This window comes from Dromiciops gliroides, chromosome 3, assembly GCF_019393635.1.
Source record: "Dromiciops gliroides isolate mDroGli1 chromosome 3, mDroGli1.pri, whole genome shotgun sequence".
NCBI classification, from domain to species: domain Eukaryota; kingdom Metazoa; phylum Chordata; class Mammalia; order Microbiotheria; family Microbiotheriidae; genus Dromiciops; species Dromiciops gliroides.
In genome coordinates, this window is record NC_057863.1 from 264,442,958 (window position 1) to 264,458,985 (window position 16,028).

Below are 16,028 nucleotides of genomic sequence, written 5' to 3' on the forward strand. Positions count from 1 at the left end.
CCAGGTGGCGCAGTGAATACAAGCACTGGCCCTGGATTCAGGAGGTCCTGAATTCAAATCCAGCCTCAGACACTTGACACTTACTAGCTGTGTGGCCTTGGGCAAGTCACTTAACCCTCATTGCCCCGCAAAAAAAAAAAAAAAAAAAAAGGAAAGACTTCTTGTAGAAGATGGTATTTTAATTGAAACATAAAGGAAACCATGAAAAGTGGTCTGCAGAGATGAGGAGGGAGAACATCCCAGGCATGGAGGACTGCCAGAGAAAATGCCTGGACTCAAGAGATGGAGTGTCTTGTTTATAAGGTAGCAAGGAGGCCATTGTCACTGGATCCAAGAGGAGTGGAGCAGAGCAAGATATAAGATGACTGAAAGGTAGGAGGAAGCTAGATGATGAAGGCTTTTGAAGATCATACAGAGGATTTTGTATTTGATCATAAAGACAGCAGGGAATGACTAGATTTGAAGAGCTATGACATGATCAGAACGGGACTTTAGGAAAATCACTTTGACAGCTGAATGGAGTAGGGATAGGATTGGGGAATAACTTGCAACAGGCAGACCCAACCATGGGGCCACTGCAGTAGTCCCCGTGTGAGCTAATAAGGACCCATACCAGAGTAGCAGCAGTATCAGAGGAAAAAAGGTGGCATATGTGAGAAATATGGCAAAGGTGGAATCCATGGGCCTTGGCAACAGATGGGATATGAGGGGTAAGAGATAAGAATCCAGGAAGCCCCCTAGGTTGTAAGCCTGAGGGACTGAGAGTATGGTGGTGCCCTAGACAGTGATAGAGAAATTGAGAAGAGGGGGAAAGATATTGAGTTATGTTTCAGACATATTTTAAAGCTGTCTACTTGATATCCAGTTTGGGATATCTGAGAGGCAGTTGGAAATGTGAAATTGGAGATCAACAGAGAGGCTAGGAAAGGACAGATATATTTGGGAGCCATCAGCACAGGGATGGTAATTAAATCCATAAAAGCTAATGAGATCAGGGCAGCTAGGTGGCACAGTGGATAGAGCACCGGCCTTGGAGTCAGGAGTACCTGAGTTCAAATCCAGCCTCAGACACATAACACTTACTAGCTGTGTGACCCTGGGCAAGTCACTTAACTCCAATTGCCTCACTAAAAAAAAAAAAAGAAAAAAAAATTAAAAAAAAAAAAGCTAATGAGATCGGGGCAGCTAGATGGCGCAGTAGAAAGAGCACTGACCTTGGATTCAGGAGGACCTGAGTTCAAATCCAGCTTCAGACACTTAACACTAAGCTGTGTGACCCTGGGCAAGTCACTTAACCCCAACTGCCTCACCAAAAAAAAAAAAATGTTGAAAAAAAAAGCTAATGAGATCAAGTGAAATAGTATAGAGGAAGAAGAAAAGAGGCCCAGGACCAAACCCTGAAGGGCACCTACAGTTAGAGGGCGTGATTTAGATGTGGATTCAAGGCAAAGGAGACTGGGAGAAAGTGGTCAGATGGGCAGGATGACAACCCTGAAAAAGTGATACCCCCAAAACCCAGAGAGAAGAGAGTCCTCAAGTATGAGAGGTATCTGATATCAACAGTGTCAAAGACTGCAGAGAGGTCAAAGAGGATGAGGACTGAAAAGGCCATTGAATTAGGCAACTAAGAGATCATTGGTAACTTTATAGAGAGCAGTTTTGATGGAATGATAAGGTGGGAAGCAGGTAACAGGCACCATAAGGAAAGAGTTGACCACAGGTAGTTATGAGAAGTAATGCTAAATCTGGCTAATATATTCTTTGGAACAAGTATCTGTCATGACAAAATATCACACACCTCCCAGCTTGCCCATCTAAAAGACCTCTTGAAGAAGGAAACTGAAGATATGGTAAACAACAGCTTTTTCATGGTTTCATTGCAGCCTAGGGGCATCTTGCACCTCCTCGTTCTTTTCCTCAACTCTAGACATAGTCCCAATATGAGCACTGCCACTTTGATCTAGCATTAGTTCCCAAAATTATGAACAATTACAAATCTTAGGGTTTTTTGTGACCAACCAACCCCTTGCCAGAGATTGTCACATAAAGCCAAAATTAAAAACAGGCCCTACTCTCAAGAAGCTAAAAATTCTACTGGGGCAAAATATTCCTTACACATATAAGTAAATGCAAGATAATTTGTTGAGGCAGATGAATTAGAAAGGAAGATAAAGAAAAGTTTAGGGTATGGAAGAGCAGAGGTCATAGTTCATGTGAGTAAAGATTATCATTAAGGAAAGTTTAACTTTAATAGAAATGCTTAAGGATGTCTCTGAACTTTAGTTTCCCCCCTTTGAGAGATTAAGATTCTATATGTGTGGCTTGATAATTTTTATCACTTTTGTAATTATTTGCTTCAGGTAACCTGCACATTGATCCCTTGAACTTTTGGTTTTCTCTATCCCGTTTCAGTTTTAGAATCACATGAGCTCGCTCACCAGGTTTTTGTTGTCTACGTTCAACTCAGTTCAAATGGATATATTCAGTCATTAATTTATACATGTTTGCAGTGACCTCTTTTTAGTTTGGGACACATTATTTCCTGTCATTATGATACTGTGTCTGTCTATTTTCCTGTAGTTCAGTTTGTCAATGGCACACTGAGCGTCAATGGCTTGGTACAGTTCAGAGTTCAGAACATATGGCATATGGCTTGTGCAGATAACTGGAACAACCAGCTTTCAAATGATGTTTGCCACTTGTTAGGATTAGGGTAAGTAATATTATTCTCTTCTGTTATTGATAAACATGCTTAGATTTGAGAAGTTTGAAATATCTGCCCTCCATACTTCTTTGGGTTGTTAATCAAATACATGAAAATGGTAAAATGCTACACAAATATAAACCATGACTATTATTATTGCACTGAATGTAAGAATATTAATGTTCAACTTGCAGTCTGTCATCCAAATATTATATACACATAATTTCCTTTTCTTTTTAAATCCAAAGACCTGAATTCTTAGCCAATTTGTATCATTGATCCCTTTGTCAGTCTGGTGAAACCTAAGAATCCCTTCTCAGAAAAGTATTTTTAAATACATTAGAATTAGTATTAGCAAAATATCAAAAAGACAGCTATGTGCTCCAGGTTGAGAACCCCCTGCTTTCTTAAATGAAAGTCTCCTGGCATTTTCATTTAAGATAGGTTTTTAAATGCTTTGCTCTTTCCAAAAGCTCCAGTTTGTGTGGTGGCAATTCAAGGAGTGCTATGAAAGAAAACAATATCTTTATACTTTCTGCATATCAGTGCAATATTACTGTCATCCTAAGAATACGTCATTCCCTGGACTCTCAATCTGGTTTTTTATTCTTTTCACTAAGGATAATAAAACGTATTAGGATACAATTGTAGAACACACTTTCATCCAGGTATTGAGCTTCTTCCTTTCTTTGAATTTAGGGTGCACATCTCTATAAAATTGAGATAAATGATCAGAACTGTTATCTGAACCTGTATACTTCTTGACATTTGAAGCTTGTAACTCTTTCAAAGTACATATATTCTCCTGGATTCTCCCATCACAGAAAATCAGACTACAAATCTTTGCAGGAAGATCTTCTAGCAGGAAACTTGACATTTAAAATAAGAGCCTAAGTATTTCACCTACCTTATCCATAACTCTAAAATTCTTCTATCTGATTATGATCTTCTAGACTTCAATCTCTCTTTGTGCCTCATCCCTCCTAAACCTATTCTTCATTTTCATCATAACTTGTAGTAATTCTCCTCATCCCTGCTTTCCCATTCTTTTATCTCTGCTGTGGTCTTTATCACTTCCCTTCTCAATTTTTATGCCAGTTAACCAGTTCGATATTGTGTTGTCCTCTGCCCTCAAGCCCCTTGACCCTTGTCCTATCACTGCTCATCCCTTTCTGAACCTTACCCTATATTACCCCCATCTCTTCCACTCCAACTTGTGTACTGCTGAATTTTACTGGAAGAACTCACACAACCATCTTGCCTGGAACCACTAATAATTTATATTATCTAATGTTAATGAGGTCCTTGATACTACACAGCGATCCTTTTACTCTTCCTTGATTGATTTCCTCTCACACTGCCTACAGCTTCTGTTCTAACCTTTTCTCTTCAAGTCACCTACATCGTGCTCTGCCTTTTCAGTAAAAGACCTCAACTTATACCTCACAGAGAAAAATAAAGCCATACATTATTTTTTTTTAATTTTTTTTTTTAGTGAGGCAATTGGGGTTAAGTGACTTGCCCAGGGTCACACAGCTAGTAAGTGTTAAGTGTCTGAGGCCGGATTTCAACTCAGGTACTCCTGACTTCAGGGCCGGTGCTCCATCCACTGTGCCACCTAGCTGCCCCAAAGCCATACATTATAAACTTCATTTCTTCTTAATTTTATATTTCAACAATCACTCCCATTTTCTTCTTCATTATACCAGGCTCAGAGAAGAAGGTGATTTTCCTTTTCAAGACCATATATTTACATGTGCTCTTGATCCCACCCCCTCTCATCTCCTCTGGGGGTATTTCTCTTGTGCTACCCCTTTTATCTAAGCTTCAGTATATCTTTATCCAATGGTGTCTTTCCTATTACCTACAAATATGTTCAGATTGGCCTTGAAGTCTTAGAAAGGGAGGAAGGAAGGAAGGGAGGGAGGAAGGAAGGAAGGGAGCAAGGAAGGAAGGAAATGTAGCAGGAGAAAAGGTGAAAAAAACTGGTCCTTGGATTTCCTCTATTAAAGAATTAAAACTCACACATGTCCTGATTAAAGATAAAAATAAGGTTTTTATTTGGCACAAGGGAATATGGTATGGAGGAAATCCTAGAAATTTAATCTCCCCAAACCAGACAAAGGACACTGCTTTTATAAAGGGTAGTGGGCTGACCACCTAAAAATGGAAACTTCCTTTTTTGGCTGGGGTGGGGAAAGCCTATATGCTTGTCATATTCCTGAGAATTAAGGGAGATTTTTTTTTAAATGATGGTCCTGACCTTTGGGATTATCTCTGTCCCCTAGCTTCAATAGTAGACATATCTAATTGATGCTCCTGCTATAGAATTTTATCTCCCCTTACTTCTTAGGTGTGTCTGTCCTGATATCTAGTTGGTCAATCTAAACTTTAATAGTCCTTTGATTCCTAGATATGTCTATCCTGTTATCTGGTCATCTTTGGTTTTGCTTCTCACAGGAGAAATGTCTGATTTATCCTAAGCCCCATGTCAGGAGGAAAGAAAGAGAGGGAGGGAGGAAGGGAGGGAGGGAGAAAAGGAAGAAGGAAGGAAGGAAAAAATAAAGAACTCAGAGGGACCCCAAACATTATGAGGATACTCAGTGTTAATTTGAATCAGTCTCTCAAGTCTCAGATAAGTCCCCAAATCTAACATTAAGAACTACTTCTGGGAATAAGGTAACTGTGCCTATTCTTTTACTAAGTCCCCATCTGCTCTGGGCCAGATTCAGTCCTGGGGGAACATACCTTTCTAATGAAAAACCTAAGTTCCATTTTCTAACAGTCTTTGGCTCATTACACCCCCATCTCAATGCCCCTGGGATAATTTACATAAAGATTAGGTTTAGACTCATGCTAGGGTCTCCTCAAAGGGAGCAGAAGAAAGGAATTCTATGTACAATACAAATCAGTTGCATGTTAGATGAAACTTCACACAAAAGAAATATTAAATTTAAAATACAAGTGTGAAATGATAGAAGGATTTAATTAAAATAGGATTCAATAACATAACATAGTCAATAGCTTTAAAAAGGATTCAATAACATAACTTAATTATAACAAGATTCAGTAATTTATAACTAAAATTATGCTCCTCCAGGAGACTAATAGTTAAACCTCATCAGAATATAAAGCAGTTTGTGGAATGGGAATTATTATGGGTCACCTTAGTTTTGTACTATGTCCTTAAAGTCTGTGTCTGCCAGCCAACCAAGCCAAGACATGGACCGCTTCCCTTGTCAGTGGTCACCTTCTCCTATATAGAAACTTCCCCTACTAATAATCAACTCTACCTGATAGATCCAGGATTTGTAGATGTTTCTAATTCGTAAGATCACCTTTAAGCTCAGACGTGTCCATCTCAAGATTGTTGTGCAGTCACCTACTTAAGAAAGGAATCATAAAGTAGAAAAGTCAGCAAGGAAGGCAGACTCTAGTTAATATCCTTTCTATGGCTGCTCTGTGAGAGCAATTTCCATAATACTGGCACCAGCCCTGAAGCTAGAAGTTTGAGGTACTATACCCAAATGCTTTGTAGCTGAAATTAAAAAAGAGAGAGAGAGCCAGAGGAAAAGTCGCTGTCTTTTTTGAAGATCTACAAAATCATCAAATTTTCCTGCTCAATGGCCAATGATATAATTGTTTCATCATCTCTAAGTACAACAGTCTTTCAGTGCTTAGTCACCATGGCTAGAAATAGCTAAGGAGGCTCTGATCATATTTTTACTCATGTATTTTTGGACGTTACCTACATCAGTCCATGCTGTCTGTCTACCTACAATTTCAACCAAAAGGTGATCAGAAATAATGATTTTGTGGAAAGCGGTCAAAATTCATTGTTGGTGAGGACATAAATGTGAAATTTACCTTTAAGGTATTTGTACTTGGCTATCCTACTAGTTCCTTAAATTTAACATTCCCAGAAAGCACTAAACTAGGAGTCAGGAGGAACGTGGGTTTAAATCTTGTCTCTGACAATTTATCAAATGTATAACAGTGGGTTTCAGTTTCTTCTTGTAAAATATGTATGCTACTAGGTTTACAAAATTACTGTGAGTAAAGTGGTTTACAAACCTTAAAGCAACATAGAAATGTCTATTATTCCCCCTAAACCTGCTCCATTTCCTGAATACCATTTCTGACTGTGTACCATGATTCCCCCTCTTTCCCGTGTTCAGTTACCAAATCTTGTCAATTTTATCTCTAAAATCTCTCTCATCTCCACTTCTGTCTTCTCACTCAGCTACCACCCTAGTTAAACCTCTATTTTTGTAATAATTTCCTTCCTCAAGCCTCCTCACTTCTCTAATTCTTCCTCCACATAGCTATCAAAGTATGTTTGTAAATTTTCCTAAAGCATAAATCTGACCATGTCACACCCCCATTCACAAAACTCCAATAGATGCCCGTTACCTCTAGGATAAGATATAAACTCTACTTGACATTTAATGTGTCAACTTGGCTTCAACCTATCTTTCAGGTCTTATTATTCCTCTTTACAAACACACACACACACACATATACACACTTCTTTATATAAATGTTAATAATATATATGCACACACTATATATACATATATATGAAAATTATACTGTATTAATTTCATATCTACTTAAAATCATAGGTGTTATCTTCTAATATAAGATATAGGCTCCTTTAGGATTGAGACTTTCATTTTTTGTCTTCATATAGTGGGCACTTAATAAATGCTTGCTTGTTTGACTATTCAGAAATAAAAAATTATTTAAATCCAGTTAGAGCTTTTTAAAATGTTGTTATTAGTGTTTTAAAATACCTCTACCAAATCACTTCTCTGACCTATAGTATCATTTTACATAAAAATAAGAAGATATCTTCCTCTGAATGGGAACAGAAGAACTCTCCATATAGCTGCACAATATGGCTCTACTGAAATCCTGTTGCAGACAGGTGTCAGAGTTAGCAATGTCACAGAATGGGACAGTGAGCCTACCTTTTACATGATTACACTTGAATCAGACTAGAGATAGCATATAAAACTTAAGAACACAGAACTTAAGTTTAAATAGTGAGAAGGAATTAGGATCCAGTTGCCAGATATGGATCAGATATGGTACAAGTCAGAATTTAAGAACAGCATAAGGAAGGAATTATGATCATAAGAGATCAGAGTAGAGGTAAAGATAAAGGTAAAGAAAGCCAGTTATCCTACTGCCACCAAACAGACAAGCACCACAAGGGAATAAGGGCCTATCTGAAGCAAACAACGCAACCTGAGAAGAGACAGGAAGCAGCATGTGCCAAGCAAGTCAAAATACTTCAACCATTACCTTCCCTCCACTCTCAATGGATAAAACCCAGAAGATTGAATCCATTTACCCGGGAATAGCAGCAGCCTGTAGACCAAAGGCACTGCTACCAGGTCAGCCCCTACAGCCAACATCAAAGAAATCAACTCTTGTGAAAGTGCAATCTGGAAACTGCTTCTACAGATCACTTCTACTAAAGATCCAAAGAAGAAACAATGACAATTCAGTTTTCATGATATTGGTGATGTTGCCATTACATTGGTTTTGTCATTATGCTAAAGGGGTGATCATTGTAGAGCTGCTAAAATATCAATCAATATTAAGGGCCACATGCACAGTCCACCAGGATATGAGTTAGTATACTGAACAACTGGTACTTTTTCTATATATTTTAACTCCAAAAGTAGCTTAATAATTCAAATTTTGTGTGTGTGTTCTCATCTGTGTGAATAGTCCAACTATATATTGCAACCTCTCCATCCCTTATAAAGTCATATAATAAGTTATTGTGGCAAAAGGAAAGTGAAGGAAAACAAAAGAAAATGAAAAGAAGGGAAGAGATAAAGAATCAAAAAGAAAAAGAGAAGAGGAAGGAAAAGAATCATTATTTGTTAGCCACACTTGTGGTAATGAGCTTCCCTGAATTTAGCTAAGCTATCTATTAAACACAGAATCACTTAATTTATTACCAGACAAGACCCATGTTCAAAGAATATCTTTCACAGTAGGTAGTATCAAAGCTGGCATTCAGCTAACATAGCTTTGAAAACCTAGGGTCAACTTCATGCCCTAATGAGGTATTGGAGTTGACTTTTATTGAAGAAATTTAAAAATAATGTGTCAAAAATGTTAAATACTTTCTCTTCCATGAAAAATCACTCTTATTTCCATTTTAGTGCCAGAGGTACTCCTTTGTCAATATTCATTCATCATTCAAGGAAATTAATAAACGAATGGATTATGCATTTTGCTTTTTCAGGAATGTGAATACATCATCACAACTTTTTTCAACTGATGGTGGACCATTTGTCAAACTAAGTATAGACTCTAACGGCAGCCTAATCCGGACACCCAGGTAGGTTATACAAATGTGTTCATTACCTCAAATTGATATCCAAATTAATCTCACATGAAAATAATGAGATCTGGAAGAAATGGATCAGAATTGATTAAGAGCAAGTAGTTAAATATCATTAAAAGAGAATGAGCAAAACATTTCATTGATATGTGTACTCATTCCAGTGGTATACATAGCAAACCATCTATACCTTTTTATACTTTGTGATTTGGGGCTATGTCCTTATGTAAGTACATCATGGATTTGTAGATCCACAAAATAAGACTAGAGGCCTTCCTCTAGAATGTTTTAACATTTCATGAGTATGAGTGTAGCATTCAGGCTGTGCATCTTTTATCTCTAAATCTTGCTGCACGTCTATTCCATCACCTATTCTAACTGTATATCTTGTGCATAATAACACATGATCACTGGTAATGTGTTTCAATCTACTTATCCATTAGTATTACTGAGAGAACACATGTTAAAAAAATATATCATTATAGGGGAGCAGCTAGGTGGTACAGTGGATAAAGCACTAGCCCTGGATTTAGGAGGACCTGAGTTCAAATCCGGCTTCAGACACTTGACACTAGCTGTGTGACCCTGGGCAAGTCACTTAACCCTCATTGCCCCACTAAAAATATATATATATATATATCATTATATCAAGGAGAGGTTTGGATTGTTGAAAGAACTGCGTCATTTACTAAATACCATCCAGTCTATCTACTTCTTTTCCATAGCTGGAGAGAAGTTGATTTTACATCAGGATCACTGAGGTTCAGAAAAGTTGCGAGTCCTTGTCAGCAATTGGGCAGTTTTCTTAAGTGGTGGACGAGAGAGGGAGGGGATTTAGAGGGAGGTGGTTGAGGTGCCTATTTCATTCTGGAACTAGACATTGTGATCATTGTGTGAGCATGACTCAGTTCTGCTGAGAAAGGGTGAACAGAGCTTCAAGTTGTTCTGAGAGGACTCAAGTCCACCTCCCTTGTAGATCCCCATCTAGGAGCTGGCTGCAAGGGGAATTCTTTTTTTTTTTTTTTTTTTTTTGGTAGGGCAATGAGGGTTAAGTGACTTGCCTGGGATCACACAGCTAGTAAGTGTCAAGTGTCTCAGACCAGATTTGAACTTAGGTCCTCCTGAATCCAGGGTCAGTGTTTTATCTACTGTGCCACCTAGCTGCCCTCGAGGGGGATTCATTTTTACAAGGTCATGTGAGAATAACTCCCCATCTCAACCATCTAAAAAAATACAAGAGCATCATGCCTTCTGGAGACTCAAACACATTAATTTAAAATGAGTTCCTTAGGGAGTTCTCCCAGATTTTTGAAGTCAAAAGCAGAACCTTTCAGCGCTGGCTCTATCAGACCACACCCTCAGAAGCTAAGCTCAGAGGTCTGCTCAGGTTTCTGTTTGAACTTTTTCAGCAACCACCACCTCTCTTTGATGGAGAGGGTTGGCCCACAGCTTATTCCTTCAGGGTAGAGAATCAGAGTCTTCAAGGGATATCTAGGAATGGGGCTTTCTAACCACTTTGGGAATTCTGCATTCTCTGCCTTGAGTTAGTTCCCCTTCTCCAATCTCATGTTCTCCTTTCTGCAGAAACCAGAGCCTCTGTTCAGAGATCCTCTGGTCAGGGCCCCTGACTCCCCTCCCCTAGCAGGAGAGATTTCTTCATTTGAGCAGCCATCATCTCTACTAGCTGCCCCTTGAACCTTACTACATAACAGTGAACAACATCTGAGGAATGCTGGCTTGGGCACTTTCTTTACCCTCCTGGACAGCTTCTTCCCTCTGCCTGATTGGGAGCCTGCTGCTGATCCCAAAAACAGGGCTTCCTATACATAAAGAGGGTTGTGGCAACTGGGAGCTAGACAGTGTCCCTCAGGGCTTCTCTTCTGTATTTGTGGGGCTTTTCCTCCAACTTAATCACAGTGTGAGCCACAAGGCAATCTGGGCCCAACCTGCCAAGACAATGCCAAATGTCATAGGCTTGGCTGCTGTCTTAGTTCAGGTTCAACGTTGGGACGAAATGAGGCATTTGTGAATCATTGAACATTACAGAGGATGTTTATTTTTCTCTGACAGCAAGGATGTGCAGCAAGGGTACAATGAGGCTTAGCTTCTCTGAATGCAGCCTCCCTCAAAATACATCTGTCGGTCATTGCGGTATAGCGACTTGCAAGGTCTCAGGTACCTTGCCAAGGTCTGAACGGATTTTACTGGCCCTGGGATAGGAAGCTATGTGAGAAAGGGGAGGAAGCTTTCTCAGGGAAGTCACTAGGGAAGCTAGGGCCAAAGGAAGTAGTGTGGAGGCTGTATGTAGGGAGAAAGCGGACAAAGTAAGGGGAGCTGGATCAGGAAACTGCTGCCTACCATACCTTCTAAACTACCCCTGTCTTGCTATCTTGGTTTACCCCTCAATAGATCAATATGCCTTATTTTTTTAGATGTTTCAGTCCTTGATTAAATAAATCGCCTCTTCCACTTAATGTAGTTTTGTTCTTAATCCTCATGATCTTTTTTAGGTTATCACATTTATACTGCCTCTACCATTGTTCCTTCCCAATCTTGATCCCTTGATAAACCAGTTCAACTACCCTCTTCTCTTGAGTCCTTTGACTACTTGTCCTATTAGGGGATCATGCCTGCTAAGTCTCAACTGTGGCTTTTCCCATCATCTGTCCTTTTTTATTCTGTTCTCATAATTCTGAGAGAAGTGGAGAAAATGATCATAAGACCATGTTGACTTGAGACCACTAAAAATTAATGTTACCTCGTAGTAACAAGGCAATGCTTTTACACCTTATAATGAATTCATTATTCCATTCAACATTGCAGCTATTCCAAATGTTTTATTTCTTTTCTTTCTTTTTTTTTCAAATAGCAAAATCTGCCTTTTCTCTCTCCCTTATTGAGTTGAGAATGAAAGTATTATGATTGAAATTAAGGTAAGCTGAGGAACAAAGTTCCCAGCATATTCAATTTATTGGTAAGGCTAGTATTTACCAATAAGATGGGTCTCTCAACTCCTCAGTCAGTCAAAAGACCATGAGGTAAGGCTTACTAGCCTTCATATAGTTTGGGGAAGTACAAGAGATCATAAAAGAAGAGGGAACATAAAACAATGTAATTGGTTCCAAAGTCTGAAGTATCATAGATAATGGAAAACAATATGATTGTGTGGAAGTTGGGAATGCAGGCTAGCAATAACCTCTCCTTTCATCTAGTTGCTAGGGAAAGCTCTTTGGTGGTGTCCAGCTGCATGGTTAGAGTCACAGTGATAACAGTCCAGATTTTCTTTAAGGACAGACAGTGTTGCAGAGAAAGGAGACTTCCTGGCATCCATCTGCATCTTGTAAGGCTTGTTAACAAGATAACAGTTCTCTCTTAATTGTGCATTGGCAGTAAGATGTGTAGGGACAAAGATTTTAATTTAATTAAGATGATTTATAGGACAACTTAGCTCAGAGAGGAAAGCTGAACTTCTGAACTTAACTCAGAGAAAGAGAAACATAGCTTAGGCAATTTTACAACATATTGGGGTGGGGGGAGGTGATACAGAATAGAATCAATTACAAAATGGAACTAGAATCAAATTGGCTTTCTCAGAAGAAAACAAAATCACTGCTACAAAGATGTATAGGCAAGCAAAACAAATTTCCACATTAATCATGGTACCCCAAAATGTTTCATTCTGTACTAAGTCCACCTCTCTATCTGGAGAGGAGCAACATGTTTAATCATTAGTACTCTGGAATTGTGGTTGGTGATTACACCAATCAGAGCTCCTAATACTTTTGAAACTACATGGTTTGTTTGTTTGTTTTTACTAAATTGCTGTCATAGTACAAATTGTTCTCCTAATTCTGTTCACATCATTCTGCATCAATTCATTTAAGTTGCCAAGGACAAGTAGGTGGTACAGTGGATAGAGTGCTGAGTGACAGATAGAATGATGAGTTTTCCTCATCTTTAAAAATGAGCTGGAGGGCAGGTAGGTGGCGCAGTGGATAAAGCACTGGCCCTGGATTCAGGAAGACCTGAGTTCAAATCCAACCTCAGACACTTGACACTAGCTGTGTGACCTTGGGCAAGTCACTTAACACTCATTGTCCTACCATCCCCCCAAAAAATAATAAGCTGGAGAAGGACATGGCAAGCCATTCCAGTGTTTTTGCCACGAAAATCCCAAAATGGGGTCACAAAGAGTCGGAAATGACTAAACAAACAATAATAGTGTTAGATCCTTATATATCTTTGGCTAGGCAGCTAGATGATACAGTAGATAGAGTGACCAGCCTGAAGTCAGGAAGACTCATCTTCCTGGGTTCAAATCTAGCCTCAGACACTTACTAGCTATGTGACTCAGTGCAAGTCACTTAACCCTGTTTGCCTTAGGTTTTTCATCTGTGAAATGAACTGGAGAAGGAAATGGCAACCCACTCCATTTATCTTTGCCAAGAAAACCCCAAATGATGTCACAGAGAGTCATATACAACTGAAAGAACTGAAAATTCATTTCATACATCTACACCATGTTCAAATTTTTGAAATGTAATAACTATTCTTTTGTTACAGTGAAAAATGTTTGAATGATTCATTGATTCACTTATACTGCAATCATAAACGTAAGTATTTTTCAAGTTTTCTCAAAGCTTTACTTCAGTTTATACTATCTAAAAGAATATTTTAATAATTAAATATTTGTTAAAGGAAACCCAAGCAATTGCATTATTTTGCTTATTTCCTTTGCCCCATTTTATCTTCAACAGCTTGTGGGAAACAACTAGTAGCTCAAGAAACAAGCCCTAAAATTGTTGGTGGAAATGATGCCAAAGAAGGGGCCTGGCCCTGGATGGTTTCTCTGTTTTTCAATGGACACCATATCTGTGGTGCTTCTTTTATTAGCAATGAATGGCTGGTCACAGCAGCACATTGTGTATATGGGTAAGTTTGGGGCTTCTGTCTCTGTGGAAATGTTGTGTCTGTATATATATATATATATATATATATGGTGTGTGTATATATATATACATATATAGATGTCTGTCTGTATATATAAGTATATGCATTTAAATGTATATTTATAATAGTAAATTTTTAAATTACAAAATTAGTTCCAACTATGATCTGGATATATAAATTTGAAAAAAGTATTCTGCCAGATTAACATATCAAAGTAGTCACATTTTTGCATTCCTTTAAAAGCTGACATTACATTAGAATTTTTGTGAAACAAATACTTAGATGTGATTAGATTAAATATGCTCTTATAAGTTTTGGTTTTCTTTGTTGCCATCCAACCAGGTTGAAACTCTTCCCTATTTCACCAAAACATTATTCTTCCTGACTCATGAATCACAAAATTTGAGGATCAAAAGAAACCTCAGCATCCAAAATCTACATCCAATTCGCTTGAAAACCTCCAAGGAAAGAGAAACCCACAAAACAATTTCACATTTTGATAGCTCTTATTGTAGAGAAGTATTTCCTGACATCAAGGCTAAATATGCCTCTTTGCATGTTGTTCCTGGTTGTGTCCTCTGCGGCTAAACATAACAAATCATCCTGCATGTGACAGCCCTTCAAATACTTTAATACAGCTATTGTATTTACTCTCCTGCCCCATTCTCATCTTCTCCTGGATAAATGTACCCAGTTTCTTTAACCTATCCTCGTATGTCTTGAACTCAAATATCTTCACTATTCTGGTTGCCCTTTTCTGGCTAATCTCCATTTTATCAATGCCTTTCTTATGCTATGGTACCCAGAGCTGAACATAATACCCCAAGATGTGGTCTGAAAAGGGTAAAATACAATGGAATGGAATTATCACCTCCTTATCTCTGGAAACTATATTCCCTTCACAATGCACCGCAGGATTATATTAAGGTCTTTTTGAGGAGTTTGCCATATCAAATTGCTGGATTATATTGAGTTTCCATTCAACTAAAAACCCCATGTTGCATTCAGAACAACTTCCATATATCCATTTCTCCCCATCTTAGGTCTGTGGAATTTATTTTTTGAACCCAAGTTCAAGGCTTTACATTTGTTCCTATTAAATATCATATTGTTATGTTTAGGCTAAAGCTCTGGCCTGTCAAGATACTTTTGGATCCTGACTGTCAACCAGGGTGTTCCTCCCAACTTTTTGTCATCTACAAATTTCAAAAGTATATCATGTATACCATTATCCAAATCACTGATAAAATTATTAAACAGCACAGGGCCAAGTACAAATTCCTGAGATACTCCACTAAAGAACTCCTACCATGACACTAAACTAATAACAACTACTCTTTGAATCCAACCATTCCAATCATTTCTTTTTGTTTGTTTGTTTTTTGTTTTTTGGGGGGTTTTTTGCAGGGCAATGAGGGTTAAGTGACTTGCCCAGGGTCACACAGCTAGTAAGTGTGTCAAGTGTCTGAGGCTGGATTTGAACTCAGGTACTCCTGAATCCAAGGCCAGTGTTTTATCCACTGAGCCACCTAGCTGCCCCTCCAATCATTTCTTAATCCATTGGATTATAATATCAGTTGGTTTATAGCTCTTCATCTTCTGTATGAGAATAGCATAAGATACTTCATTAAAAACTTCTTAAAATATAAGTAAACTTACCTTTGTATAAGTTCTAAACTTATATTTTGTATAAGTGTTGTATCTACAACATTTCCCTTATCTATTTGTTTTGTAATTCTATCAAAAAAGGAAAATAGTTTAATATGGTATGCATGACTTGTTCTTGATGAAGCCATGCTGGTTCTTTCTGATACCTGCTTCTTTTTCTAGGTACCCAGGAGTCAAACTCATGCTCACTGGTCTATACGTTTTTTTCTTCTAAATCAGGATGACATTTGTCCTGTAATTTTTTGCTCTTTCTCCTGTTTTCCACAGTCTTTTAAAGACTGATGACAATGGTTCCACAGTCACAGCTGGCAGTACTTTCAGGACCTGAGCATATATCTT

The 16,028-nt window shown here is 38.3% G+C and overlaps 1 protein-coding gene across 1 annotated transcript in view; it reads left to right on the plus strand.

Annotated features, from left to right (window-relative positions):
• Window positions 1-16,028, plus strand: part of TMPRSS15 (transmembrane serine protease 15) — a 157,911-nt gene that overhangs the window by 122,887 nt on the left and 18,996 nt on the right. Inside the window, exons 18-21 of the mRNA XM_043993461.1 lie at window positions 2,581-2,713; window positions 8,973-9,068; window positions 13,635-13,684; window positions 13,829-14,003. Of these exons, the coding sequence (XP_043849396.1) occupies window positions 2,581-2,713; window positions 8,973-9,068; window positions 13,635-13,684; window positions 13,829-14,003 (454 nt within the window). The remainder of the gene's footprint in view (window positions 1-2,580; window positions 2,714-8,972; window positions 9,069-13,634; window positions 13,685-13,828; window positions 14,004-16,028) is intronic.